At 33.1% G+C, this 27,835-nt stretch overlaps 2 protein-coding genes across 3 annotated transcripts; one reads left to right on the plus strand and one right to left on the minus strand.

Moving 5' to 3' along the window:
• The first annotated feature begins 110 nt into the window (after window positions 1–110).
• LOC106064854 (uncharacterized) lies at window positions 111–7,542 on the plus strand. Its single transcript, XM_013223476.2, has 8 exons — window positions 111–262; window positions 3,276–3,422; window positions 3,789–3,872; window positions 4,029–4,158; window positions 4,932–5,121; window positions 5,893–5,941; window positions 6,317–6,519; window positions 6,918–7,542. The coding sequence occupies exons 1-8, from the start codon at window positions 164–166 to the stop codon at window positions 7,225–7,227; spliced, it is 1,212 nt and encodes a 403-aa protein (XP_013078930.1). The 5' UTR covers window positions 111–163; the 3' UTR covers window positions 7,228–7,542.
• Window positions 7,543–7,849: 307 nt separating this feature from the next.
• LOC106064853 (integrator complex subunit 8-like) lies at window positions 7,850–27,777 on the minus strand. Of its 2 annotated transcripts, XM_013223474.2 has the most exons (20): window positions 26,849–27,777; window positions 26,114–26,253; window positions 25,848–25,979; window positions 22,462–22,564; window positions 21,730–21,876; window positions 20,851–20,916; window positions 20,547–20,607; window positions 19,665–19,847; window positions 16,737–16,829; window positions 16,236–16,382; window positions 15,781–15,872; window positions 15,552–15,684; window positions 15,016–15,080; window positions 14,378–14,568; window positions 13,905–14,041; window positions 13,547–13,666; window positions 13,085–13,292; window positions 12,114–12,223; window positions 11,303–11,408; window positions 7,850–8,925 (listed from the first exon to the last, which is right to left on the minus strand). In XM_013223474.2, exons 2-20 carry the CDS (start codon window positions 26,238–26,240, stop codon window positions 8,123–8,125), a joined length of 3,024 nt encoding a protein of 1,007 aa, XP_013078928.2. In that variant the 5' UTR covers window positions 26,241–26,253; window positions 26,849–27,777; the 3' UTR covers window positions 7,850–8,122. The 2 variants fall into 2 exon arrangements, with proteins under 2 accessions (XP_013078928.2, XP_013078929.2); XM_013223475.2 differs by lacking the exons at window positions 26,114–26,253; window positions 26,849–27,777 and having other exon boundaries at window positions 22,462–22,586; window positions 25,848–25,981.
• Window positions 27,778–27,835: the final 58 nt, after the last annotated feature.

Consider the following 27,835-nt stretch of genomic DNA (forward strand, 5'->3'; position numbering starts at 1 on the left):
AAAACAACAGTGTAATCACTGAACTATATTTAGACTATATTATATGTCACTAGATCTATATCTTTCTTTTTTCCCTGGTGTTTTGTGCTTAGAAATATAGAGTCTATATATGTCTGTGATATTGTTTTTTTTTTCCGGAAGTTCAAAGTAGGCTTGGTGAAACATGGCGAACGTAAACAAGTGCAGAAAAGATCATCATCTGAAGAAAATAGAGGATGACAAATATTTGGCCTGCACTCTGAAGCAGTTCTTAGAGTCAAATGTAAGTAATCGACATATAGTATACTAGTATGGACTAAGATCTAGACCTTGACAGATCATCAAGCAGATCATTATCATGTCAATAATCATAATGATGATATTAATGATAATGATGGTTGATTAATGAATAATGAAAAAATGATTATAATCACCCCGCATGACTAGATGTAGATCTAGATCTGGATTTAGATTATCATTATATTATTATAATGTAGATTGATCTACTATATTAGATCTATATCTAAATCTAGAATCCACTGAAGAATTATTTAATGTTTTAATATCAGGAAGTAACAATCTTAGGTAAGCCAAAAGATAAATCAGATCTTGATGTATGAGACAAAGTTGAAAGAATTTTATATCTCTACTAGAACTAAGTCTAAGTGACTACTAAAGTGTCACTGTCACTAAAGTACTAACATGAAAGTCTAAATGAATGATATTGTAATAACTTAAGTGAGGCAACTCAACGAGGACATAGACGTTTATTTACATAGAGACATGACAAACACAAAGGGCATCTGCCTTGAGTACAGCATCTCCATAAAGGGCATATTGGCTCTCTCTTTGGGCGGAAATCGTTAGTCTCTTCATGTCAACATCCTGTTCTAATTTGGTTACTAGAAGTGCGCATCTGTGCACTAGTCTGGATGGTGGTGCGCATGGCAAAGTCATAACAATATAATAATCAAAATCAATAAATTGAATAATAATATAATTAATTAATAATGATAATCAAATCATAATATATGAAATTATTCTAAATACTATACTATATAATATATTAATATATTATAATAATTATTATAGTCAATCTAGTCTAGTAGTAGTAAGCAGATATTTCTATATATATCTATGTAGCTTCTCTGAACAGTGTTTGTAGCGCTTCTAAAATCTCCTAAAAATGAAAAGTTTCCTAGAATCCTAAAATTCTCCTGAAATTTTGTCCACTCTCCTAAAATTTTTACCCAATATTTTTAAAAATATAATTTTGCTTATTTCTTTGCTAAAAATGTGTGTGTGGGCGAGAACAACAGCGTAACGAGGCATGCTGATCACCCACTTGTGAAGCGCCACCTCGTGATTGAAGATGGCTTTGGCTCAAGCAAGCATTTCGCCTGGCATTATTTTTTTCTGAGGGTTGCATAGAAATGGTTGTTTCCTTTTATTGTTATGACTGAAGACGCGCTAGTCTGTAGTGACTGTTGTGTCTATAATTAGAGCAAATACCAGCCTAATGTGTAGGCCACACCCTTCCGCCCGCTCTCAACTAAATTTTAGTTGTAACAGTAAATGCATGGAAAGTCCGTAAACCTAGTATAAATAATATCTAGATTTAGATCTAATTTAGATCTAGTTATTAGATAATTCGCACCTAACATGAAAACTGAATTTTGGTCAATTTAATGATCTCGATAATCTAATGTTTAGATTACTCTAGAAATACAGTAGATTCTAGATTTACGCTGAATTAATTGAATCTAGTGAAGATAATTTGCACACATCCTTAAAAAGCTGCAAATTTTAGTGACGTTAGAATCTATAGAGACTAGATCTACGATAGACTCAGTGAAGAAGTGAAAAGTCTGCGAATTTTAGTGACATAGAGTTAGAGTATAGATCTACTGTAAATTTGGTGAAGATAATTCTCACACAGCCCAAATTTTATTGAATAATTTAGTCTTAGATCAAGAGTCTAGATTTAGATCTACTGTAGATTTAACGAAACTATTTTCCACACAGCTGTGAAAAGTCCGTAAAAGTTATTTCGGTCTTAAAAGCCAGAGAAACTACATAGTTGAAAAAGAAATTGTGCTTGAAAAAAAAGCCATTATTTTAGTAAGCAAATGTCAACTAAACATACAAAAAGGCAGGTTTATTACTTATTACTTTATTACATTTTCTGTGGACATACCACAGCTGATGACATTTTTTTCTGTTCTGGGTGGGATGTTGGCAAGATATTTACTATTTTCCAAAATCAAGTAACAATATTTGATTTGATAAAAGTATAGTTTTGTGTATGTTTTACACATAAGTCACACAAATAAGCAGGACACACACACACACACACATATGTTCATATATATATAATATATATCTATGTTCATAAATATATACACCTTACATTTCGTCCATAAAAAAACCCTCCTAAAATCACCTAAAATTTTTCATTGAAAAGTGCTACTAACCCTGTCTGAATCTATTTGAATATATGCAGAATATTAGGTTTTACAAAGCCTGACAAGTTTGTTTTTTTTTTTTGTTCAAAAAATTTTTCTACACTATCACCAAAACTGTTCATGGCCATTATTTTCTTTGTTAAATGCCGTTTGCCACTTTGTAAACCAATTGCTAGACTTATATCGATAAAACTTGGTAGAATTATGGCCAGGCTAATAAGAAAAAAAACATTAACCTTTGTTCTCTACCCTAACTTCTGTGCATCTGTATTGGTGAAAACAAAGAAGTGATATTTTCCTTATAAGTAAAAAAAAAATTAACTTTAAAAAAAAAAAATCCTCATCAAGCATTTTAAAGGCCATTGTCTAAAGTAGTTAATAACACATCTTTAAGCCTCTTATATTCATATAATCCAACCTGTGTAAAAAAAAATGTAATCTCAAGTTTTTAGGTCATTTTCTACTCCACATTTCTGTTTTTTTTCCCATACCTATAATATAGATTATAGATCTAGTCACTAACTGCTAGTCTAGATATTTGTAATTGTGTCTATTTGAAACAAATTATAGATTTGTAACTAGCAAATTTTTTGTGAGGCTAGTGTGATATATGCCAGCTATAGTAAACAATACGGTTTTACATTTTACAAGTAAAACTCACTTATAACAGGTTATAAGAATTTTAAAACAAAAGTATATATTCTGAATTCAGTATTGAAATATTATAAAGTTCACACATAAAAAAACAACAACAATAAAATTAGTTAAATTTCTTTTCATCTTTGTTACCATAAAAGTGTTCTTTGAACTAGTTATTTGTGTCTCTGACAGTTTGAGAGCTGTATGATGTGTGATGGTTTCTATGGAGGTAACTTTGGTCAGCCAGTGTGTAGCACTTGCCACCTATTTCTGTTTTCATCTCACATGAAAGAGGATGGAGAAGAAGGGGAGGATGGGGATAACAGAGTTTATAATCAGGTAATTAACACTTAGACACTGAGCTACTTAGCACTTATAATCAGGTAATTAACACTTAGACACTGAGCTACTTAGCACTTATAATCAGGTAATTAACACTTAGACACTGAGCTACTTAGCACTTATAATCAGACATTGAACACTTTAACACTGAGCTGCTTAGCACTTATAATCAGGTAATTAACACTTAGACACTGAGCTGCTTAGCACTTATAATCAGACATTGAACACTTAGATACTGAGCTGCTTAGCATATATAATTCAACAATGAACACTTAGATGCTGAGCTGCTTAGCATGAAATTACTAGGTATCTATATTCTTTATGGAACATTTGATTTAAAAGCTATAATCTATTTTCTTGCAGAAAGTGGATTCTGATGACTCAGGAACTGAGGAACCTGGAGTTGAAACAGACTTTTATGCCAGCAGAGATGTTCAAGAAAGAGAGGTTAGGAATATTTTTTTCATTGTTCATTTAGTCTATTTACCCTGAGTTTTGAAAATAAAAATATAAAATTACTGAGTAGATTGAGATGAGGTGAAAACAAAACAGGATAAATGTTGATGCAACTATAAATTTGTCTATTTTCCTTCTAATAACTAGGTGTGTCAATTAGCCAGAAGACCAGCCCGGCATAAGCCTGATAAATTAGCTGAGCGAATCAATGCATTGACTATTCCACGAGAAGTTGACAGAATTCCTCCAGGACTAATAGAATCACTACCACCTGAAGGTAATTTGTTGTATAAATTTTAAATTTAGCACTATTATAGAAGCTTTAAAATATTTTTTTTTGTTTACGATCACTTTAAGTTGCATTTTTTGATAGTAGCGCAAAAGGCGGCGGTTAAGCCTTTGATTTGCAGTTGAACATGAGGCATTGTCTTTGATTCTGAAGTGCAGTATATCATATGAACATGCAAACCCATTTGTGACCCGCATATTTGCCACATCTGATACAGATAAAAACTTTATCCGCTAGGGGTTTATATAAGTTTTCTTATCTTCTGTCTTTGATGAAGGCTTTCTTTGTGTCTTGAATGTGTGTCCCAATACCTTCATATGAGCTGTTTACTTCTATTCTAGTGATGGCAAAATGAGCCTTAGATGCTCATATAGATGCAATCAAGTTTCAGAGCCTCACAAAAGTCTGTTGAGAACCACTGCTTTTAGACAAGATAACTGTCTCAGTGAAAACATATTTCATTTATACTAATTTAAAATTAAGTTGGACTTATATATTTTCTTTACTTGTGCAGACACATTTTCTCCCAACCCTGATTAAAAAAAAACATTCTTTTTAGGAAAACAAGAATGTTAGTGATATTATATAAATATTGTATTCTCTTCTATGTGTGGCAATCATACTTATGATTCTGATCAAAAACATTTTATTTCAAACTACATTTCCATTTACTAAGAAAGGTTTTCAGACTGTTAATCAAGCATTTTGTATTAGTATAGTTACTTTTATTATTTGATAAATAAATACATTTGTATCTGTAGTCCTGCTGCTAGTGTTTAAAAATTTGGATGACATCTCTCTTTGGGTTGCTGGAAATGTTTGCACTCGGTGGCGCCAAATTTTGGATGGGGAGATCACTCAATCAAAGTGGAAGCACTTCATACAACTTCGCTGGCCGTTGTTTCAACTTCAGTACAAAGTCCACTGCTGGAAAACTATTTACACACAGTTGTAAGTAATGGGAGCATTTAAGATCATGTGCAATTTTTTTTAAGAAAACGTTAACTGATGTAAAATCAGAGGCTAAAAGTTTGTATCACAAATGTTAACATGACATCCAATTATAGTTGTTCTAGTTTCTTGTTAACCGTTCATAGGTAGAATTTACTAATGCCTGATCTTGCTAATGCATTTTTACTATATAAACAGAGTTTGTAGCACTACTAAAATATCCTAAAAATGAAAAGTCTCCTAAACTTTGCCAGAGTTCCCCTAAAATTTTGTTCACTCTCAAAAATTGTTTTCCCAAATGGTTGTTTCCTACCATTGTTTCAGGTAAAGACGCTATAGATCTACTCTGTACTTAGAGCAATTATCAGCCTAGCATGTTCGCTACAGCCCTCCAGGTCCTCCCTAACCTTTGCCTAAAACCCACTTGTTGCACATAACCTTGGAAAGTCCATGTGACTTAGATCTAGATCTAGCTAGAGTCCATACAATGTTTTCAATAATCTTGACACCACTCTCTTTTGTGTTTTTTTTTCTCCTGACCATCATACTATCAAGAGTCAACTGTAATCAATTTTTTTTTCTTCTGTAAAACATAATCCACTGCTTTATTTTGTTGTTTTTAATAATGATCTATAATAGTTGGTCTCGTATCTTGCCAAGGATAATTGTTAAAGTCTTTATGGTTAGCTTCAGATGAACTAATGCATTTGCTGTTTGATTCTATTGACAGTTTGATTTTGAACTGTTTTTGTTAAAATGTTTATTTTCTAGATTACTGAGTTCTCCTTGTCGTTACTGTCTTGAAAGCATGATGCTCCAGGTATGTCTTTGAAGTACACAATTTTATTGTCTTAGCTTCTCAGTGAAATAAGGTTATATTAGCTTCTCAGTGAAATAAGTTATATTAGCTTCTCAGTGAAATAAGGTTATATTCATGAGACCTAGCAGTCTATAGAGAAAATATAAAACTCATTTATTTCTATTTGTTTATTGGTTTACAAAGTGTCACATGTCTAGCACTATCACTTTCTGCAACTAATGTCTAGCACAAATGAAAGAGAAGTCATGAGTGCATTAAAATCTTCAGTTGTCTTCAAACTTGAGTTCACCAGTTTGGAAGCTAAATACTTTATGAGTTTGAGACGTTTAATATCATTTATATCAGACAGTAACAACAATTATTTTTTTTTTTTAGAGTACACCTCCCATTGAAGAAAATTCTTGGAGGCACCGGAGGTTACGAAGTGAGCTGAAGACACTAAAAAGTGATCCACCTGAGGGAATACAGGCCACTCCCTTAGACCGTCACTGTTGCCATTGGCAGGCATCTATCACAGGACCCCAAGGCAGCCCATATGAAGGTGGACTGTTTCTGTTGTACTTACAGATTCCACAGAGGTAAATTTCTTTTCCTTGCCACCTCTCAGGGTAGTGTTGCCTTCCTTGACAAACCATAGAGTATTATTAGTCCCTCTCCCAAACAAGCTATAAGGCAGACAGGAAAGAAGCTGCTATGAAGTTCATCTATTACAGTAGAATAATAATTTTTTCAACATAACCATTGACACTTGTGTGTTTCAGTCAACAGAATTTTCCCCAGAATAGGTTTTTTATATAGAACATAATCATATTGTTTTAAATTTATAATTAATATCTTTCCTACTAAATCTCACTGCAACTATTGCAAACAAATAGTATTTAATGCATGTCTTTAAGTAATGGGATAGAATTTTTGTTATTTTCATGAGCCATTTGGAACATTTTTTTACCAACTTCATGCTATTTTTTTCCCTTAGTTATCCGATGAGGCCTCCAAAGGTTAGGTTCATTACCAAAATATTCCATCCTAATATTTCTCGTCATGGAGATGTGGGGCTGGACTCCATCCACCACAACTGGAGCTTGGCACTGACCATCTCAAAAGTACTGATCAGCATCCAGTCATTGTTAACTGATCCTTACTGCAACATTTGCATGGAGCCAGCCATTGGCAAACTTTTCAAGCAAAATCGGACACAATTTGACCGGATGGCTCGACTCTGTACCTGGAAATTTGCTATGCATGATTATGTTATGGCTTTTCCAATAGATCCAAATGGTGTCTAGAGTAAAACTTCACACAATCCAGTTACAAGGTCAAGGTTTTAAACCGTCATTGACTGTCTTTAAGGACATTGTATTTCATTGTTTGAGTCTCACTATTGTTTTAAACCGGTTTTGTTTTAGAGAAACAATTTCTTAGAGATATGGATCATTCACTGGATTATTATGATATGTTTCTCCAATGTTCAAGCCTGCTTTGTTAAGAAATGCTAGTCATCAGAGAATGAAACATATTCTAGGATGTTTGTACTTGAACAAATCATGCTCAAATTTAGATATAAAAAAGCCAAATAAAAAAAAAAAAAAAAACTTTTTCTCATTGTTTGTGACTTTCCCTTTTATTTGATCTATTGGGTTGCACTAAGAGTATTTGTTGGTAGTCTTGACTTATGGTTTACCTAAGTCATTATCTTTTAGGGTTATAAACCTGGCCTGAAAAAAATTAGTTTACAAAATATAGTTTGTGGTTCGATGCTAGAGGGAACTGAGGGCTTTGCTCTGGGGTTTTGTTTACAAAATAAAGAAACAGATAAAATGCTTTAAGACATACTTCTCACTTCTGCTTTGGATTAGTGTCTTGAGCTAGTGAACTTTACACGCAAAACAAAAGTTGAAAATCTGGTCAGAATTATTCAAACAAATTATTTATTTATTTATAAAAACATCAAATATTTCACAAAGAATTTTTTTTCTAGAAGCTTAAAACAAATAATGGGCATTACAAAATGTAAGAGGTGACAAGAATATCATTATTTTCAATACACAAATGAGTAACTTTTCTTTTTAAAAACAACTTGGAAACAATAGTGAACATTTTCACTTTAGGATAAAGTTTGCAAACAAACAATATCAATGCATTATAACTGCATTTGAGTACTTTCACTTGTTGCTAAACATGTTAACCCAAAAACTGTTTCGCCATGGCTCTTAAAAACTTTGTTTTCCTAACATGCACAGCTCGTCTTTGTATGGGATCTGGGTTGTTTGAATTAAGATCCATTTGGCTCAAAGCTCTCAAAGCTGTTTGACGCTTGTCTGTTTCTCCTTTACGTGTGTGAAGATGAACTAAGAATTCTAATATACTCACATCCCATATACAGCAATAGTAGGCATCCATTGCATCATAAATGTTTCTTTCTTGGAGAGCTTTGAAGGCTGTGTTATAGTCAACCTCATCCAAATACTGGCACAGTACTGCCACCTGAGTGTGGCACTGCAGGTAAGAACAGCACTTGATCATCTTTCGCAGAATAAGGTCATCATAAACTGTTCTGGGGACGGGGCAGGTAAAAAAATCTGTGGCCACAACACCTGCCTCAAGATAATACTTAATGGCTGTGGCAAACTGCCCGTGGGCAAAGTAAATGTCTGCCTGGGTGCGCAACCAGGAGGGCTGCATCGGGTCAACTTGTAAACTGTGTGCCAGCAGGAGCTTTAGTGTCTCTTCTACCATGGCCACAGATGCCACAGCCATCCCAATAGCAGTGGGCCAAAGGGAGACATACTCGGTGCTTATCTCGCTGGTGACATCATCTTTAAGAATACTGAACAGCTTGGAAAACAGAGAAATCAATACAGACAAAACTGTGGGTTCTTTAATCCTCTGGATAAAACTTTCAAATAGGTTGACAGGAAGAATTCCACACTGTTGGTCTCTTCGGACAGCACTTTCATGAGCTGACTTGGGGCGTTTTGTGTTACCTAGAGATTACAAAGTTAACATCATGTACAAATTATATTTTTTAATGCTCATTTGAAATAACATATATATATTTATAGATTTTATATTTATAGCTTTTATATAGCACTATTTTCATGCATATAGCATGCTCAGAGCGCTTTGGTCCAATCTCATTAGTGGACCAGTGGGGGGGGGGGGAGGGGGATATCTAGGAGTTGGTTTTCCGTGCTGCCTTTAGGCGCTCAGTAAACACAACTCTGCCCGAGTCGGGTGTCGAACCTCGAGCCCCCTTCTAGGTAGCCAAGCCAAGCCAAGTTCAATCGCACTTGGCCTCTTGACCACGCTTTCCACATATTCAACATATTCAAATAAAAACATACATTTGGTGTTACGGTTACTAAAAAACAATGTGATCGAAATTAAATTTTTAAAGAAGATACTTATTTAGTAACAAATCCTAGCATTGAGAACATTTCAGCATATTAGTTGATTATCATAACCTTTCAGTAAGACTGCTGTATTGATCCTTTTTGGAAATTCCAAACAACATTCCTGACACAAAACACAGAGAAGTCCACTGACTAAGTACACACAGACATCTTTTAAATGTTCCCTAGTTAGTAGCACTAATATTCTCATGGAATAACTAAACATTTACAGTGAAAAATGTGTTATAGCCAAGTTATGTTCCACTACCCTATTTAAAAAAGGAGAAAAATCTGATTCAGGGAACTACAGACCAGTATCATTCACCAGCATCATATGTAAAATACTAGAACACATAATATGCAGCAACATCATAAATGACCTACCAAATTGCATTTTTTCAGGAACTAAAGTCAAATTATTTGCAGACAATAGTATAATATAAAGAACAATAAAAACAACACAAGATTCAGAAATTTTACAAAGAGAGTTAGATGTGGGAATAAGATTGGAGCATGTATTTCCAACCAGAAAAATATCAGTTATTAAGAGTAACAAAAATAAAATCCTAAGAGTTTTAGAGTTGAATGAACTCAGGGGCACCCTAAAAATTAATAAATTCAAAATCCCAAGATTTGAACACAGAACCCCAGGTTCAGAAGCCAAGCTCTTAACCACTCAGCCACCAAGCCCCTTTCACTTTAGTTAGGCCAATAGTAGAACATTCAGCCTCTGTTTGCGATTCCTTAACTCAAGAAAACATTAAGAAACTAGAGCAAATACAAAATAGAGCAGTGAGATTTATAACAAACCAATATTCAAATTTGATTAGAGTAACATCATTAATAAAATCACTGAACTTAGAGACACTTAAGGACAGAAGAATAAAAAGTAAAGTAGCTATAATACATAAAACACTAAACCATAATATACAAATAGAAGTACAAAACCTAATGAAATACTCAGAAAGACACAAAGATAGAATCACATTTCTTACTCCATCTGCTAGAACAAATTAGCACAAGTGCTCCTTCTTCCCTGGTACCATTAGAGAATGAAATGGGCCACCTGAATCAGCCAGGAAAACCAACCACTCAGCAGAGTTTAAGTAATTTATTAACATGTATGACTAAATTGACATATAAAATGCATAGGTCGTAATTATCTTCTTTTTTTGAAGTAACCTCTGTAATATTAATATATAAGATATGTTCTGATTTGAATAAGAAATTAAGTGCATGAAGTGATCTGACAATGTTAAAAGCAAACAGAAGATACAAAATCTACTTGATAGGGTTTATGTATGAGTGTATGATTTGTACGATTTTAAGGTGCAGTGCTTCCAAAAAAAGTTATTACCGGTAGCAGTTAAGCCTAGACTTTCATTTAAATCACGTGACTATATAAATTAGTGATATGCTAACATTTTTTTTTTAATTTCTAAGCAAGTTCTACTAATATGAGGTGACAATATGCATGTTCTATTTATATTTCAAACACAATACAAAAAAAACCCTCTATGTTTGGACTAATAATATATTTTGGGTTGAAAATGCCTCTGACAAGATTTCAACTACTATCTTCAATTAACTAGTTGAACAATGAAAATAACTGTTTTTTTTAAGCACTGAAATCAAGCAAAACAATGCATGGCATGATGCCTACTTTGTACATACAAGAAGTCTACTCACTGGGCATGTGCAACAAAACATTTTATGAGAAGTAGTTTAGTGACAAAAATTAACATGGGAACTTACGTCTATATATTACAATGTATGAAAAACCTTCCAGGCCTATTACACATTACTGAAACACACACAACTCAGGACATTCTAAAAAAAATGGTTTGATTGGGAATTTGACTTAAGAGAAAAAAATAAAGACAAACTTCATGAAAAGTAGGGGATCTGTAAGGCAACACCACATATGATCAATAGAGACATTTGTACAATGAAGGTAGACAAAGAGTACCTGGTTGGTAAATCCCCAAAACAGTCTCCCACAAGTCCCTGGCTTGTTTCCTGATATTTTTCTTAGTTTGTAACTCACATACAAACAAGGCCAGCAGACGAGATAACTTGGTAACAGAATAAGATTCAATATATTAGTTGTGCAGGTTAAGTAAGAAAAACGTGTATAAAATTAAAAAATTGAAAATAAAACTTCTTTATTTTATCACAATACTAAATGTATGTGATTTTTAAGTCAAGAAAATAAAAAAAAAAATTAAAAAAAAATTAAACACTTGTTCAATGTACATTGTTAATTAAAAAAAAAAGTAAAAAAATAAATAAATTGTGAATAGTAAAAAATAAAACAATTAAAATACCCCCTTTTAGACCTTGCAATCTATAGGGCAGATTATGTAAAGGTCATGTTTCTATGGCCAATGGCTAAAAGGGTGTCATGTGGCCTGCATAATGACCCACCACCTTTACTTTTCCAACTTATGTGAGGTATCCATCAGAGTTTGGTCGACTTAAGGGAGTCCTAAAAATTCTGAAGTTCAAAATCCTAGACTTTGAGGTAAGGAAGCCAAGCACTTTACCACTTAGCCATGACACCCACAATTAATGAATTGTGAATGGGGAAGTTAAAACAACACCAACTAATGAATTGTAAATGGGGAAGTTAAAAAAACACCAACTAATGAATTGTAAATGGGGAAGTTAAAAATACACCAACTAATGAATTGTAAATGGGGAAGTTAAAAAAACACCAACTAATGAATTGTGAGTGGGGAAGTTAAAAAAACACCAACTAATGATACTGCTCAGCTCACCTCTATGAAACCATCTCCAGTATTGTGGAGATCAGACAAATAGTGCCATTCTCCAATGTTACACAGGAAAGCACAACAGTGTTCAACAACTTCAACGCTGGGAATGATATCTGAAACATAACCAATACTTGATAATAACATCCTTGTCCTTTTGTTTTCTTTATTTTCTCCATAACATGAAGATGTCATTAACATCCTTTTCATAAAATAAAGATATACTTCACATGAGCTCTTCATAAAATAAAGATATACTTCACATGAGCTCTTCATAAAATAAAGATATACTTCACATGAGCTCTTCATAAAATAAAGATATACTTCACATGAGCTCTTCAAAAAATAAAGATATACTTACCATGAGCTCTTCATAAAATAAAGATATACTTCACATGAGCTCTTCATAAAATTAAGATATACTTCACATGAGCTCTTCATAAAATAAAGATATACTTACCATGAGCTCTTCATAAAATAAAGATATACTTGGTGTTACTTTTTAAAAAGATTTCCTTGGAGATTGGGAAGTAAAGTACAAGTGTTTTATGGCCAGTGTAAAGGTGATAAGCACAGCTAACAAGATGTAATAAGGCCAGCATATTGACTATACAATTTTGATAACATCTAATATATCATGGATGAATCTAATATGCATTTTAGTCTTCAGCAAGATGAAAACATAGGAACAATAGTTCAGAGAACTACAGAAAAATTTAAACAATTCAGGTACAGTACAAAGTTGTCATCAACTATAAACATTTTAGAATGAAAAATAGAATTGGTCAATCATATAGTGCAATGCTTGAGATTAAAAAGAAAATTTAAATCAATATTAGTAATGGAGGACTAATTGCCATGCCATTAAAATTTTTATTATTATTATTTTTTTAGTTGAATAACATGCTGATGTTATATGTGAGATTTCAGTCGAAAAAATTTCATTGGTGAGAAAGAAATAATTAAAATGACATTACCTTGGCCTAATCTAATGATGGTCAGACACTGCTTACTCTGGGTAGTCAAATCATGTACGCTGAGATCCACGCAGGATTCTGGATTAAATGTGTATTGACTGAGCTCTGCTAGCAGCATTTGCCATTTCACATGTTTGGCAGCAACATAAGATGTGTTGGTCAAGATTGGTTCAGCAACAAGCAATATGTGACGAGCTCTCTCAAAAATCTGAATAATGAACCAGAAAATTATTAAAAATAAAAAAGTGTTTTTTTTTAATCTGAAATGTGATCTTGTGTTAAATTATAGATATGACAGTAGGAATTTTTTAAATTTGACACTCTGGTTAACTGTTTGATCAACATATAGCAAATTCAATTAAGCCATTCTGAGTTGCAACATTTATCATTATATCATTCACACAAAAAAAAAATCATCCCTAAAAATCTTAATTTTTTATAAGACAAGAACAGATAACTCACTTTCAGCTCCATACAATGTCTGGCCTTAGCTATGAGGACATACAGGTAGATTCTGTCAAATTCTTTCAGTTTTTCCATAGTGGAGTCTAAAATTTGCTTAAGTTCTTTGGGCACTTTCCACTAGTTGAATAATAAAAACAATATAACCATAAACTAAATAAAACAAATTTGGACTAAACACTAGTCTTACTGTATTATGCTACAATTAATTCAGTTATTGAAAAATGATAGTGTGACTACAAAACTACCAAACATTTCTTTTAAGCAAGAAGACATACAGGTAAATATAACTGTCAAATGTAGATTGTAGGATAATTCTATCAGACACCCTAGTTTATTATAGCAGAAGTAAAATTACCCTGTCATTAAGTGAGATAATCTGCATAGCATTCAATCGTCTATTCTCATAAAGTTCCACTAAGATGTCTTTAATGAGCTTTGGTTCATACACTGCCAGCAGCTGCCCTTCAATGTCACTCATATTGTAGGATGATTCTGTAGCATAAAATATATATTGATAATGAAAAGGCTATCAAAGCTGAAGAGTTTAGATGAAAAGAAACACAGGTAATGGAGATTTTCACAATACATTTTAAACAAATTTTAAGATTTGCTTGACATAATTTAAGCAATAAAATTACAGTAAAATAGAAAAAGAAGAGAAAGGGAAATGAAGAAATATATGTGTGTGTGTGTGACCTAAGAGTATAAAAAGAGAATGGTTGATGCGGATTTAAAAATAAATAATGTTAATGACACTATATTGAAATATCTCTGTTTCCCACATAATTAAAAAAAAAATTTCATGCGATTTCACAACATTTTTCTCACCTCTGGTAGAGGGGTAGCTTGTCATGGCTACAGGGTCCTCCATCCCTACATCAAGTAAGTAAGAGCCATTGAGGTCAGTGTCCTCTAAGGACAACTCCGACAGTTCCACTTCATTGAAATAGTTAGCCAGGTCAGAACTTTTTAGTTGCTGAGAAAAAGAGATCTTTTGGGGTAAGAGCTCCACTAAGTTCCTATAAAGACATGAAACAAACTAGGGTTGTAATCTATTAAGGATAAGCTAAGTTAGGCTATGTGAAACAAACTAGGGTTAGAATCTATTAAAGTATAAGCTAAGTTAGGCTATGTGAAACAAACTAGGGTTAGAATCTATTAAAGTATAAGCTGAGTTAGGCTATGTGAAACAAACTAGGGTTAGAATCTATTAAAGTATAAGCTAAGTTAGGCTATGTGAAACAAACTAGGGTTAGAATCTATTTAAGTATAAGCTAAGTTAGGGTATGTTTAAGTAAAATGTATCTATTCTAATATAAAAAATAATTATATTTAATATAAACAAATTATCAGCCATCTAATATATAATATTCTGGATAAAGAAAAAGCATGCTATACAATTTTGACATCTGAACTATATTTTAAAAGAATGACATTAAGTCTTTACAAATAAGATTTACACGTACCAAATAAAAGATTTTAAATTTGATCTTTGCAACACAGAGGATCCTTTCATGGCATAACTAAAAATCTAATGGAAAAAAAAAATTTTAGAAAATAAATAAAATATATAAAAAGTTTTACTAAAAGTTCAACTTTTTTATTTTTAGAAATTATTTCTGTAAAAGTCTTTGTGACTAAATGACCTTAAAATGTAGAATTAAAATTTATGTTATGAGGTATGCTTGAAAAAATTCAAAGTAACACAGCTTGTAAATGAAAATCACTAACAAGCTAAATTGTATTTAAATACATAGGAAATTTTCAAAATAATCTGTTGTTTACATTTTGACTTGTTAAATAATTTTATAACATGTAAGTTACAAAAATTTCTGATATTCTATACAATCCTTCATCATCACCTATCACTTCTATACAATGGTTATACCAAAAAGCTAGCTTTTTATAAATAGGAATCCATAATGAAAACCCCTCATCTAAACAAAATTTAACAACAAAAGCAGATAATTATTGAGAATGTAGTTTTTAAAAAATTCATTACTTGGATAACGAAGGCTGTTGTGTTAGAGTCTGCAGTTTTCAGAATGTCTAGAATTGGCAGCACTGTTGTCTTTCCTTCCATAGCTGTCCTTACAGCATTACACAAGTAAATATGGGAGTAGAGATCTGTCAGTCTGGGGACAAGAGACACAACTCTAATAGTTGCTTTACCCACTGTATCATTCTTATCTAGATTCAAGTTTATAAAAAGCCAAAATATTTTTTTTTACCCTTTTTTAAGTAATTCTTCCTGTACATTGTTTCTGTAGGCCATGTCCAGCTCTTGTTTTAAATTGTCTTCAATGAAGACTTCCACCATGCCCTAGAAAATCAAAAGAATGTTTTATAAGGCAGCAAGGAAACAGAAAAAGTACAGACTACATAAATATATATGCACCTACACTTTGTGTTAAATAACATAGAATTCTCTTACTAAATGCTCTTACTTAGAATAGAGGCTAGAAATGTAAAAAAACAACTTTTTAGGCTGTTCAGAGATAATGGGATGTACTTAAAGGAACTTCATTAAAAGCAAGAGAGTTATATAAAACAAACAAGCAAGAGTTACATATAACAAAGTTACATAGAACAAAAAGTTGGAATGAGAAGTTAAGTATTCCTAAAACAGTTTCTTTATCTTTCTAAATATATTTCCCAGTGCTATCTACATGAAACAGGTCAGTACCTGGTAAGCATTTCTTCTAGTTAACTCAGCCCTTTCAAATAGATTGGGGATGTTAGTGTCAGTCAGCACACCAAGTAAACTGCTGCAGCTAGTTAGATAGCCTTTCAGTCTGTCCACATCTACAACACAATACACTGGATTCTTCAGCTAGGGGAGGTAAGAACAGGAAAACATTCCAATTAGAAAATATATATATATTTTTTTATCTTTATGAGATGTATAATCAAGGAATTTCAAACTTATTTAAGCTTAGAATTAAAAAAAAAATGGTGAGATCAATTATAGATAGTCAAGTATTGTATTAACTTTTAACTATCTGAATAGTATCTTTTTTTTTTTAAGGAAATAGTAAACAAAAGAATTTACCAACTAACTTCTAAATTTCTCAATTATGAATACAATGCTTCATGAGGACTATTAATTGCTTTATGTGAAGAGTGTAATTTTTATATACTGGTATAAGTTAAAATTAAATGCTATACAATTTATTGTTCTTTTCACCTCGTTTTGAAGTTGTTTACAAATTCTAAACTTCTCATAAGACTTCCTGTAGTCTCCTTTGAAAAAATATAAAGCTCCTAAATCAAAGCAGATCTGATAAATAAAACAACAATCATGAAATATTAAACAAATATACATAGATTATTAAGATCATAAATAAAATTTAAAACTTACTAATAAAGCTTCTATTTGTCCAAAATTTCTGATGTCTGATAAATGACAATCAAATTCAAACCAAAAGAGACCAAACAAAAGCAACCAAGTTAAATATGAACATACAATACTTTTATAAACATGACCATCTTCACCAATACTTAGCACTATTATTATAAATGATCATATAAATTTAATTTTTAAAAAAGTATGGCTACTCTCTATGGCATTTTACTTCTCAATAGAGATACATATTTTGACTATTTTTGCATCAGGCATGTCCGATGGGACATGACCTAGAAGGGGGCAGTTTTGGACACTGTAGGACACAGGGCTGCTTTTATGCCATTAAACAGAACTTTACTGTATCCCTCCAGACATTATTTAAAACAATGTCTAGAAATTTGTTTTGCCTCTTTTTGGCAATTTTGAAAGCTTCTAAAGATTTTGGGATAGGGTTTGCCTTGTGATCCAGGTGGGCAGATATCTTTCTCTTGATGCAAGGTTCCATCTGTATAAGATTTGCCTAAAACCAGTCTTAATTTTGCATCTTGAGGTCCAAAGGCTGTAAGTGCTGAGTTATGAATTGCATCTTTTAGTTTCTGGTAGAGATGTTTTCTTTGTCATTTATTGAGGATATTGATTTGTTTAGGAACTCCACAAAGAGCTCAGATTTCTCTGGATCACTTACCTGGTTGACTTTTATTGCCTAAGTCATTGGTTGGCTGGAAGTAAAATCCTTCTTAATAAGTAGTTTTCTCTGGATCACTTACCTGGTTGACTTTTATTGCCTAAGTCATTGGTTGGCTGGAAGTAAAATCCTTCTTAATAAGTAGTTTGACCTTGCTTATAACTAGCGTATGGTCAGAGTTGCCATCCCCACTAGGGAATGAGCAGGTGCGAATGACACTTTTCAGAACCATCCTCCGAGTGGTGCAGAGGTCAAGTGCCACCTTTATTAGCGTGACTGCCGCAAAGAAACTTTATGACATTCCTTGCCAGAGAAGATGACATTCCTTGCCAGAGAAGTATGTTTGTTAAGCATAGTTCATGAGAACTATAGAACTCAAGTAGACTTTGGCCATTGTCATTTATTTTGACAACATTAGGACCCTTGCCAAACATTTTGGTCATGTGTCATTTTCAGCGCCAACTCATGCATTAAAATCTTCATTAATATAAAGGTGCTATATTCTTTGGGATGTTTTGATTACCTTCTCCATAGATTTGAAGGAATCTGTCTTTGTCCTCTTCTTGTGCAGTACGGGTTGGTAAGAAGGGACAAATGGTATTTACTTTACTTTGTAGGGATGCAAGATTTATGTGTACTTTGTTTACATTGTCTATGGGGAACATCGCAATGCAGGGATAATGCAATGAATTCTGGGGATTTGTTCTGGCTTTCCTAGCCAGTTGAATGTATAATTGCTTTCTGTAAGAGATCCACTGTCTGCCATTCTGGTTTCAGACAAGCAACATCAACATTTAGCCTGTAGAGTTCTCTGTCAATGATGGCAGTTCGACGCATATCAGTGATGAGGCCTGGATCAGTATTAAAGTCAGGAAACAATGTATGTATGTTTTAGCTTGCATATCGCATTAATACTGAGGTGTTTTTTTTATTGTATTAGGTGTGGGTGAGCAGCTTGATTTTTAATTTTGTCTTAGGAATTTAACTACAGTCACTACCACTCTACGTGTTTGTTTTTTTTTGTTTCCAGAGATATTTCTGTCAGAGATGAACTCTCTATTGCTGGGAGAAAGCCTGGGCAGAAAATTTGAGGGCCGGGTTCTGGGCTGCCCACATGCCAACATTTGCCTCTCTTCCATACTGACTGAATCCAATTTGGGGTCAGTAGGCTGTAATAGTTTGCCTGAGAGCAGTGGTCTTAGCCTGTTCTCCACCCTATGGCTACAAAACCTAATTTTATGTTAGGGTTTACTCCCTTAGCCTAAGACATTACAAGGACACACACAAGGCAGTGCGGCTATTGACCTATAGCTAAGGGTTTGGTTTGTGGGCAGTAGGGGGTGTTTGCACATCTTGGGGCCAAACCTCCTCAATGACCATTGCAGATTAGCCCAAGGCTTTGCAACCTCAGTTTCCATCAGTCACCATAATTTGGTATTGCATAGGATTTGCTGTAGAGATTCTATATTCTGGAAAGGAAGACTTACTAATTGCTTCCCTTTCATAAATGCTAACCTTCAACAAAGTCCAGTAGGGAATCGGTGCAGGAGGCGCCATAATCTCAAAAGGCCATCGGAAAGGACTTCTTCCGATAGTCAGCTGTGGAACAAGAGATCTTCACTATCTACCTTCTCTGACCAGCAGAAGCAACAAAATAATGCTATCACAGTATATGCTTCACAAAGCCATTTGACAATGGCTATTTTTTTATTTTTTATTAGTGGAATTCAGTTATTTTTTTGTTATTGATCTCCAGATTTTAAAACCTTTTTGTAATACAAAGCAGTTTAAAGAAATGGAGAAAGAAAAAGACTGATTAGCACTACACTGCTTCTAGTCAATGAAGTTATTAAACAGTCAGTAACAATTTTACAGAGCTTAAGGAAGCTGTTATTCAAAGTTTGTGTCAATGTCCAGGGTTACACTTGAATACAATGTAATATGAAAACAATGAGGAAAGTCACATGTTACTAAAGAAATTCTTTGAAAATTTTAAAATTATGTTAACTTCTTATTTTAAATATACCAGAGGTATATTTTAAAACAGTATTGTTTAATAAAAAAAAAAAAGGAAATGTGCTTGCCTGACTGATCATTTCTTGAGATGTTACTTTAGTACTATTGCTCCAAAGCAGTTGTCCATCAAAGTCTTCATTAGGCAGACCAAAACATTCAGAGGTGGGCATGGCAGCACATCGAGATTCTAGTTCCAGAGTGTGTAGACAATTCTCCAGAAAATTAATGGACGCAGGCAGCTCATCTTTAAACTATAGCATAGAAACCACCGTTGTGAAATTTAACAGTGACATAGAAACCAACACCTGAGATAACAATAGCGGAGAAACTATGCGTGCCTATTAAATATATAATATGTAAAAGCAATACTAAGGATCACATTTTTTAAAAATGAGAAATGGTCAATTAATTAATAGTTAATTAAATAACAAATTTGGTTCCGGTGCTATCTATATATCAGTAATATTTATGTTATCATTCAATGTTTTAGCACTTGGCTTCATATTTGTATTTACATTTCAGTAAAGAAATCCACACGCAAAATAAACAAATGATATTGGTCTTTGCATTCATCACATAAATGCCACACTTTCCATGCCAATATTTTAATTGTCTTTGAGCAAGCTGTGTTGTCTATTTATTTTAATACTTTAGCTTGCAAAAATGTATAAATAGGTGTGTGGTCAATTTATTTTAATACTTTTGCTTATAAAAATGTATTAATAATGTTTTAGTGACCTATCTTTCTTCCACTTCCCAATTTTTTTTATTTTGCATATATGTATAACGATTGTAATAAGAAGAATATGACTGCATTCTTATTTTCAGGTTAAGTAATAAAAAAAAAACGTTATATGCTTTAAAAAAAAATAATCAAAAGATCCTTACTGATTGTTTTAAATAGCAGATCATATTTGTTTGCTTCAAAAATACATACAACAATACTGTACCTTTCTAATGATTTCATCTGTCGCCTGTGCCATTACAACTTGGGGGTCAACTTGCCCTGGTCTTTAACGTGTACAGAAGCAAAAGAAAATAACTTGCTAATTGATTGATATAAAAACTAGGAGTAAATAATTTGTTTCATTATCTCGTATATAAAACCTGATTTTTTTAAACATGTTTCAGAAAGGAAATATGTGCAGAATAAGTAAACAAATATACAATTCTAAGTCAAGGTGATTTTTCTATAATTGAACATTAAAGTCTTAGCTAAATGAATAGTTTTACACAAAGACTATTTTTGCTTACAAAGCTGTGAAGCCTTGCTTGACAGGTTTACTTGGGAAACTGTCACGCACCACACTTCTCACACACCTGAATAAAAAATAAAGAGACATAATCGGACTACAAATAAAATGCAGATATTTTAAGTTAACACAAACTGTCTTCCTTTAGTTGCATTGGTAGGTAGTAAAAATTATATTAAAAGAAGTCTGATTTGTAAATCAGCTCAAGAGGTACACTAGTAAAGAGGAACCATTGATAGATTTCAAGTATAAATATATATATAAGTATATATGATGATGAAGATGTATTTCTCCATAGCATTATATTTTAATATGATTTGTGTTCTCTGGTTTACATTGCATGAGTTGAAGTAGGTATATTTAAGAAGTTTCACTGCTGCCTTTTTAGCAGCCATAAAAAAAAAAAAAGCCTTACTTGAAATCTATATTATAAAACTTTAAAGCCTCATCAAGATAAAATCTCAAGCCCTTCAATCAATAACCAAGCATTTTTATACTTCTTCACAACAAAAGCACAGCTCTTGACATTATCTCATCCTAGAAAAATGTTGACCAGTGTCATTTTCTGTGGCAGCAAGACTTTTTAAGAGGAATCATTTGATGCACATCATGTTATGCATGAAGATCATTTATGGTTCAGAATAAGAACAGACTTGATATTATTAGTGATTATGAACAATTAACAATAAGCTCATGTGAAAATGAATACTGAGCATAATTTGTTAATGAAATTCTTGTTGTAACAGCTGCTCATATCAAATATTAACTGCTGTATCTGAACTAAAGAGTTATAATTTTTTAAAAGTATTTCTGACACATGTTTTATGCCAAAAAGATTAAAAAAAAAACAATTAAAAAAAATGTTTCAGCGATTATTTACCATCGATGGAAAAGATGAACAACAAACAATCCTAACTCTGTTAAGGTTGTCACTTCAAGGTCAGGGTTGTGTATATTATCAATGACATTAGGTACACAGATCTGGAGCAACAAAATCAATAAAGCCTGCAGCACTGGAGTAGGAACACTGTGAAAGAGCATAATAACATATAACTTTCTGTTGGAAATTTTAGGGTAGGGTGGGAATGTAATAATTACTTTTTAAAATGTTCATTATTTTTTTACTATGTGTTAATAAGAAAGCTTATCTATGATCTTCATAACAAACAATGTATTGCACTTGTTAATGCTAACAGAGTCTTTACCATAGGATATACTTAGCAAATAGATGAGAAGAAATCACTGGTATTCTTTGGATATCAAGTTTCAATCCTTAGACACGCAATTTTGAAAATGTTGAACTATTTTTTTTTGTACTTGTGTGTTCTAGACCCATAAAGATTTACTACAATCAATACACATTATCTCCCATACCATAGCTGATATCTACAAAATTAAAGAGCTAAATAAATCTTTACAAATAAGCAAAAAGGGTTAGTAAATATAGAGATATGAAAAAGTTCTAGATAAACCCTATCAATTTATCAGTGTTGCTTGTGTAGTTATGATACAACAAAATATAGCTTGTTTGAATAGCTCTACAAAAAAAGAATTCAACTAAGAATAACTGTAGTTCATCACAGACATTGCATCATTAAAATTAATTTCTAACCCTTTCTCCATAGCCATTAAATTCCATCTCAAGTGACAACCCACTTTCACTGCTAGAAGTCGCAAGGCTTTAACTTTCTTGGTTGGTTCAATTATCTCTGGAGCTAGGAAAAACAGAAAAGTGTACTTAAAAAAAAAGGCAAGCACACACAAGTATATTACTTAGTCATATACTTTAAAACAATCACAGTCTACAATTATTTCAATTTAACTCTTCCTGATTCAGCAAACCATGGGCGTAGCCGGGGGGGGGGGGGTTCTTGGGGTTCAACTCCCCCCCCCCTCCCCGAAATGAAATCCCCCTTTTCGGGGCGGAATTAAGTGACTGATTTTTGCTTTCATTTTGTTTATTTTAGGTGAGATTTTAATACTAAATCATCACTTACCACAGCAAAGCCGAAGGGGTTGTGAGTTAAAAACCCTCTACCAGGGGGTTTTGAGTTTAAATCACCCTACCTGGGGGTTTTCAGATTTAAAAAACCCCTATCAGGGGGTTTTGAGATACAAATCCCTCTACCAGGGGGCTTTGAGTTTAAACCCCCCTATAGGGGGTTTTGAATATTAAACCCCCTACCAGAGGTTAAATCCCCCTCTTCTATAAAACAAAACAAAAAAACAATCAACAATCCCCAAATTCCAACAGCACAGTTAAGGAAGATTTATATTTTAAAACCCCCTCCAAAATTTACGATAAACCCCCTCTTCAATATAAAAAAAGCAAATTACACACTCAAAATTCTATGAGCGTAGCCAAAGGGGTTTTGAGTTTAACCCCCCCCCCCTCCTCCAGTTAGGGTTTGAAGCTAAAAAGTACCTCTTCAATATTAAAAAAAAGCAAATTACACATAAAATCTATGAGCGTAGCCAAAGGGGTTTTGAGTTTAAATCCCCCTCCTCCAGATGGCTTTATCTTTAAAGTTTAAAACCCCTCCAGATGGTTTTGAGTTTAAAATTCCCCATACAGAGCGTTTAAAGTTGAAAACCTCTCTCTTCAATATTATTTTAAAGCAAACTACAGTCACCAAATTCTATGATCGTAGCTAAATTGGGTTTTGAATTAAAAACAAAACAAAAAAACTCCAGAGATTTCTTAGTTTAAAACCCCTCAACAGATGATTTGACGAAAAAACTTTCCTTTTCGATATAAAATCTAAAGCGAAATACAGGCATGTAATTCCAAGAGCGTAGTCAAGAAAGGTTACAAATTTCTACCAGTGGCTTGGGCTCCATTAATAAATTGTGAATAGCCTTCTGCCGAAATTGAAAATCATTAAATGTGTCTCAACAAAGATGGCTAAGACATAGAGATCGGGTCTAAATCAAAGAAATCATATGCCGAACTGGGAGTCGAATCCTTAGTAAGGTTGTGACAGAGCGTCGCATGAGGTTTTGCGGGACATGTTCTCCGACAAAATGAATTACGCAAAATAAGAGTTGCGGAAACAGCTTGCCGGAAAATGCGCCGAACGGCGCAAGAGGGTCTAAGTCAATAAGAATAGCACATTAGGTTTTTGAAATAAAACTTTTAATAGCAAGATAATGCACTGTAGAAACCTCAGAATATGCATTTTGTTGGCTTTCAATACCAGAAATAGTGCTCGGCGGCGGGCCTTCGCCCCGTGCTGGGGGAGCGCTGCGAACTCCCCCAGACCCCCTTGCTAGCAAGACTAAGACTAAGACTAAGACTGCTTTATTGATCCTTACGGAAATTTGTTGTGATTACAAGGACTCGTTTCTCATATAAAGACAACACAACAGAAACATACACATAAATACAACAGACAACATGAAGAGTTCATTCAGCGACTACACACAGGTATCTTGGTGCATTTCATGTTCCCTGATCAATGAGTGGCGGTGATAGCGGTGATAGAGTCTGACCGAGTGAGGTACGAACGAGTTTTTGTACCGCTCCGTTCTTGTTTTGATTGACAGCAGTCGCCCACTTCGCAACGACCTGGTGTAGTTCTGATGGAGCGGGTGGCCGTTGTCTTCCAAGATTTTTTCGATTTTTCTTAGGCACGTTTGTTCAAAAAGTTCCTTTAAATGTGGTAATGTTGTGAGTGTAATTTTTGATGCTTTTTTAATGATGTTTTCTAGACGTTGCAACAGTTTAGATGAGGCGTTACCTTGCCAACAACTTATTCCGTATGTTAGCAGATTTTGTACAGTTGCGCCGTAAAATGTCTCAAGGATCTTCTTGTTTAATTTAAAACTGTTGAGTTTGTATAGAAAAAAGAGTCGTTGGGCTGTTTTCTTTGTCAGAGTTCCAAGGTGGTCTTCCCATGAAAGCTTGTTGTTGATGATAACGCCTAGATATTTATATGTCTTTACTTGTTCTATAGATGTAGTGTTTATTTGCAGTTCACGTATAGTTTGTTTTTTCTTTCTAAAATCTATTATAAGTTTTTTAGTTTTTGTTACATTCAGTTCTAGAAAGTTGTCGGTGCACCAGTTTGTAAACTCTTCTATCGAGCTTCGATACTGAGTTTCGTCTCCTGAAATAAGACCGACTATGGCAGTATCATCAGCGAATTTAATGAGTTTAACTGAGTCATAGATGCTTCTTATGTCATTAGTGTAAAGAGTGTATAGCACAGGAGAAAGTACACAACCTTGTGGAGCACCCGTACATAGTACTCAAGTTGACGATTTGGTGTTGTTGACTTTAACATACTGGGGCCGTTGGGTTAAAAAGTTTAGAACCCATGCTTGTAAGTAAGGGCTTACATTTAAGTTACTCAGTTTGTTGATCATTAGATGTGGCTGTATGGTATTGAAAGCCGAGGAGAAATCTACGAAGAGGACTCGTGCGTAGGTTTTGGGTATATCGAGATGCTTATAAAGATGGTCCTCTAGCTGCTTTGTATGCAAATTGGTGAGGGTCTAGGCTGTTATTGACAAGGGGGGGGGGTCTACAATAAACAATAAACGTCTTCCGAAAGGGTCAGAATGTAATAAAGATTAATTATGTACACACACACACATATATATATATATAATTTTTTTCCGCGGGGGGTGGGCTGGGGGAATCCCCCCCCCCAAAACAAAATCCTGGCTACGCCCATGCAGCAAACTATATATTTAGTTGAGAGTTTGTTATAGTGAATAAAATATATGGTTTGCAATCAATGGCAAAATTTATTTCAACTTCATATGTACCATAATAGCTCGGATTTTAAATTTGCGATTCCAAAGATGTCTGTCAGTTAATCTAGTTGTAGTGAAACAAAAACAAAAACAAAAAACAAGTGGTTGGTACATGTGCTAGCAACTCTTTTTAATGAAGGCTCAGAAATACAGCTGTATTAACTTAAAAAGACCTTTATTTTGATGAACAAGGTTTAATTATAATCTCTCTCTCACATTATATATTACTATATTTACCTTCATCTGTTTTGTTAGCTGAAAGTCCTATAGCATTCTGAGTTTTCTTTTCATTGCTAGATTGAATAACAGCAGCCATTTCTATTTCAGCTTGTTGAAGGAACTGTACAATGAGCTGACATGGACTTGGATCTAAAAATAACAATCATTTAAATAAAGAGTAATGTTGATTTTGATCATTTCAACCTATATCAACTTACATCTGTTATGTTGATTAGGAATAGTATGCTTACACAAATATTTAAACAGCTAAATACAACTCTGACCTGGGTTTTCTGAATTCAAGTGTTCATGCAGTAATTTCTCATTTAGAATAAACTCAAACCAAGCTACATTGGGTAGAGTTACAGGGCTTTGTGTCTGGGCACCTTTCGGTATCTGGGCATCAGTCATTTTTATTTTGGTTCTGTGGTAAATAAATGTATGCTTAGTCTCGATCAACATTAAAACTATGCTTAGAATTTATATAATACTAACAAAAAATCTTGACAATCTTGAAATATATTTTTATATTTCCATTCCAAGCATGTCAAATGAAAAGCATTCATAACAAAATACATATAAAAATATAAAACTGCTGAAATGAAGATAATGAGATTTAATATTACTATATAAAAAAAATACATTTATAAATATATATATATAGATCAAAGCCTCCCTGACCTGGACAAGTTAGCAAGACTTAGATGTAGCCTAGAAATTATATGAACATTGATGTCTTCACACAATACATTTTAAGAAAAAAATATAAAAACAATAAAATATTCTGTAATTACTGTCTTAACAACTTTTACTACTAAGTATCTAAATTCTAGTAAAGCCAGTTTTTTATTTATGTTCACTACTCTCAGTTACTCTGCCTCTGCACTAGATTAAAAAAATCTATCTATCTATAACTACAATAATTATAGATCTAGAATCTAGGGCCTAGCCAACATAAAATTAGATATGAGATAGATCTATAATAAAATAATTATTATTAAGATGATTATTATACTTACTTATAGAATCTACTAGGGTTTACTTTTATATTATTGATTATTGATCTATAATCTAGCAGTAGACAGTGCTACTAGCACTAGCAGTCATGATATAGTATAATTTACTATAGAGTACATACTTAATACTAGACTATAGACATAGACACAATCAATAGTACTAGTCCCCTTACTAGACTTATACTATAGTATATTCACAGTATATATAGTTATATACTATTATATAGACATACTATTATATTTAATTATTATATAGACTCTAGATCTAGTAAGTAAGTATTTATATTTTATAGTATTTAGTATAGTATAGAGTATAATAGAGTATAGATTATAGATCTAGTATAGAAAATAGTATCGAGTTCAGTATAGTGACAGTATAGACTATAGTTATAGACTACAGTCACTATGATTATTAAATATGATTATGATACAGTAGTGAGTAGAGACCAGACTCTAGTAGAGTCACTCTAGACTAGTAGAGAAACATTGAATTTTTGAAAGACATACTATCATTATACTATCAACTATCATTAACTATGTGACTGTGACATGTCAGTAATGATGAGTATCATTAATGATTACTAGATCTAGATATCTAAATGATTATCATATTATGTGACAGTCACAGTCTTTCACTCAGTCTTTGTGACTTTGAGTTTGTAATTGTAGTCACGTACTACTAGTGACACTGATTTGAATTTGACTGATAGTGACATAGTCATGACTCATAGTATAGTCAGTATTATAGTGATACTGATAGTCTGAGTAAGTAGTAGTAAGTGTAAGCAAGACTATATATAGGTAAATCTAGAGTTCCTTTAGGTCTAGGAGTCTAAATTTTACTATTTAGATCTAGAATCGAGAGTCTAAATCTATTCTTTATCTAGATCTATACACTATAGTGACTATACTATACTATACTATTCTAAACAAATGACAATGTGAATGTAAAACAATGCTAAATGAAAGTCTATCTTTAAAAAAAGAGAG

This window comes from Biomphalaria glabrata, chromosome 7 (assembly GCF_947242115.1).
Source record: "Biomphalaria glabrata chromosome 7, xgBioGlab47.1, whole genome shotgun sequence".
Taxonomy (NCBI): Eukaryota; Metazoa; Mollusca; class Gastropoda; family Planorbidae; genus Biomphalaria; species Biomphalaria glabrata.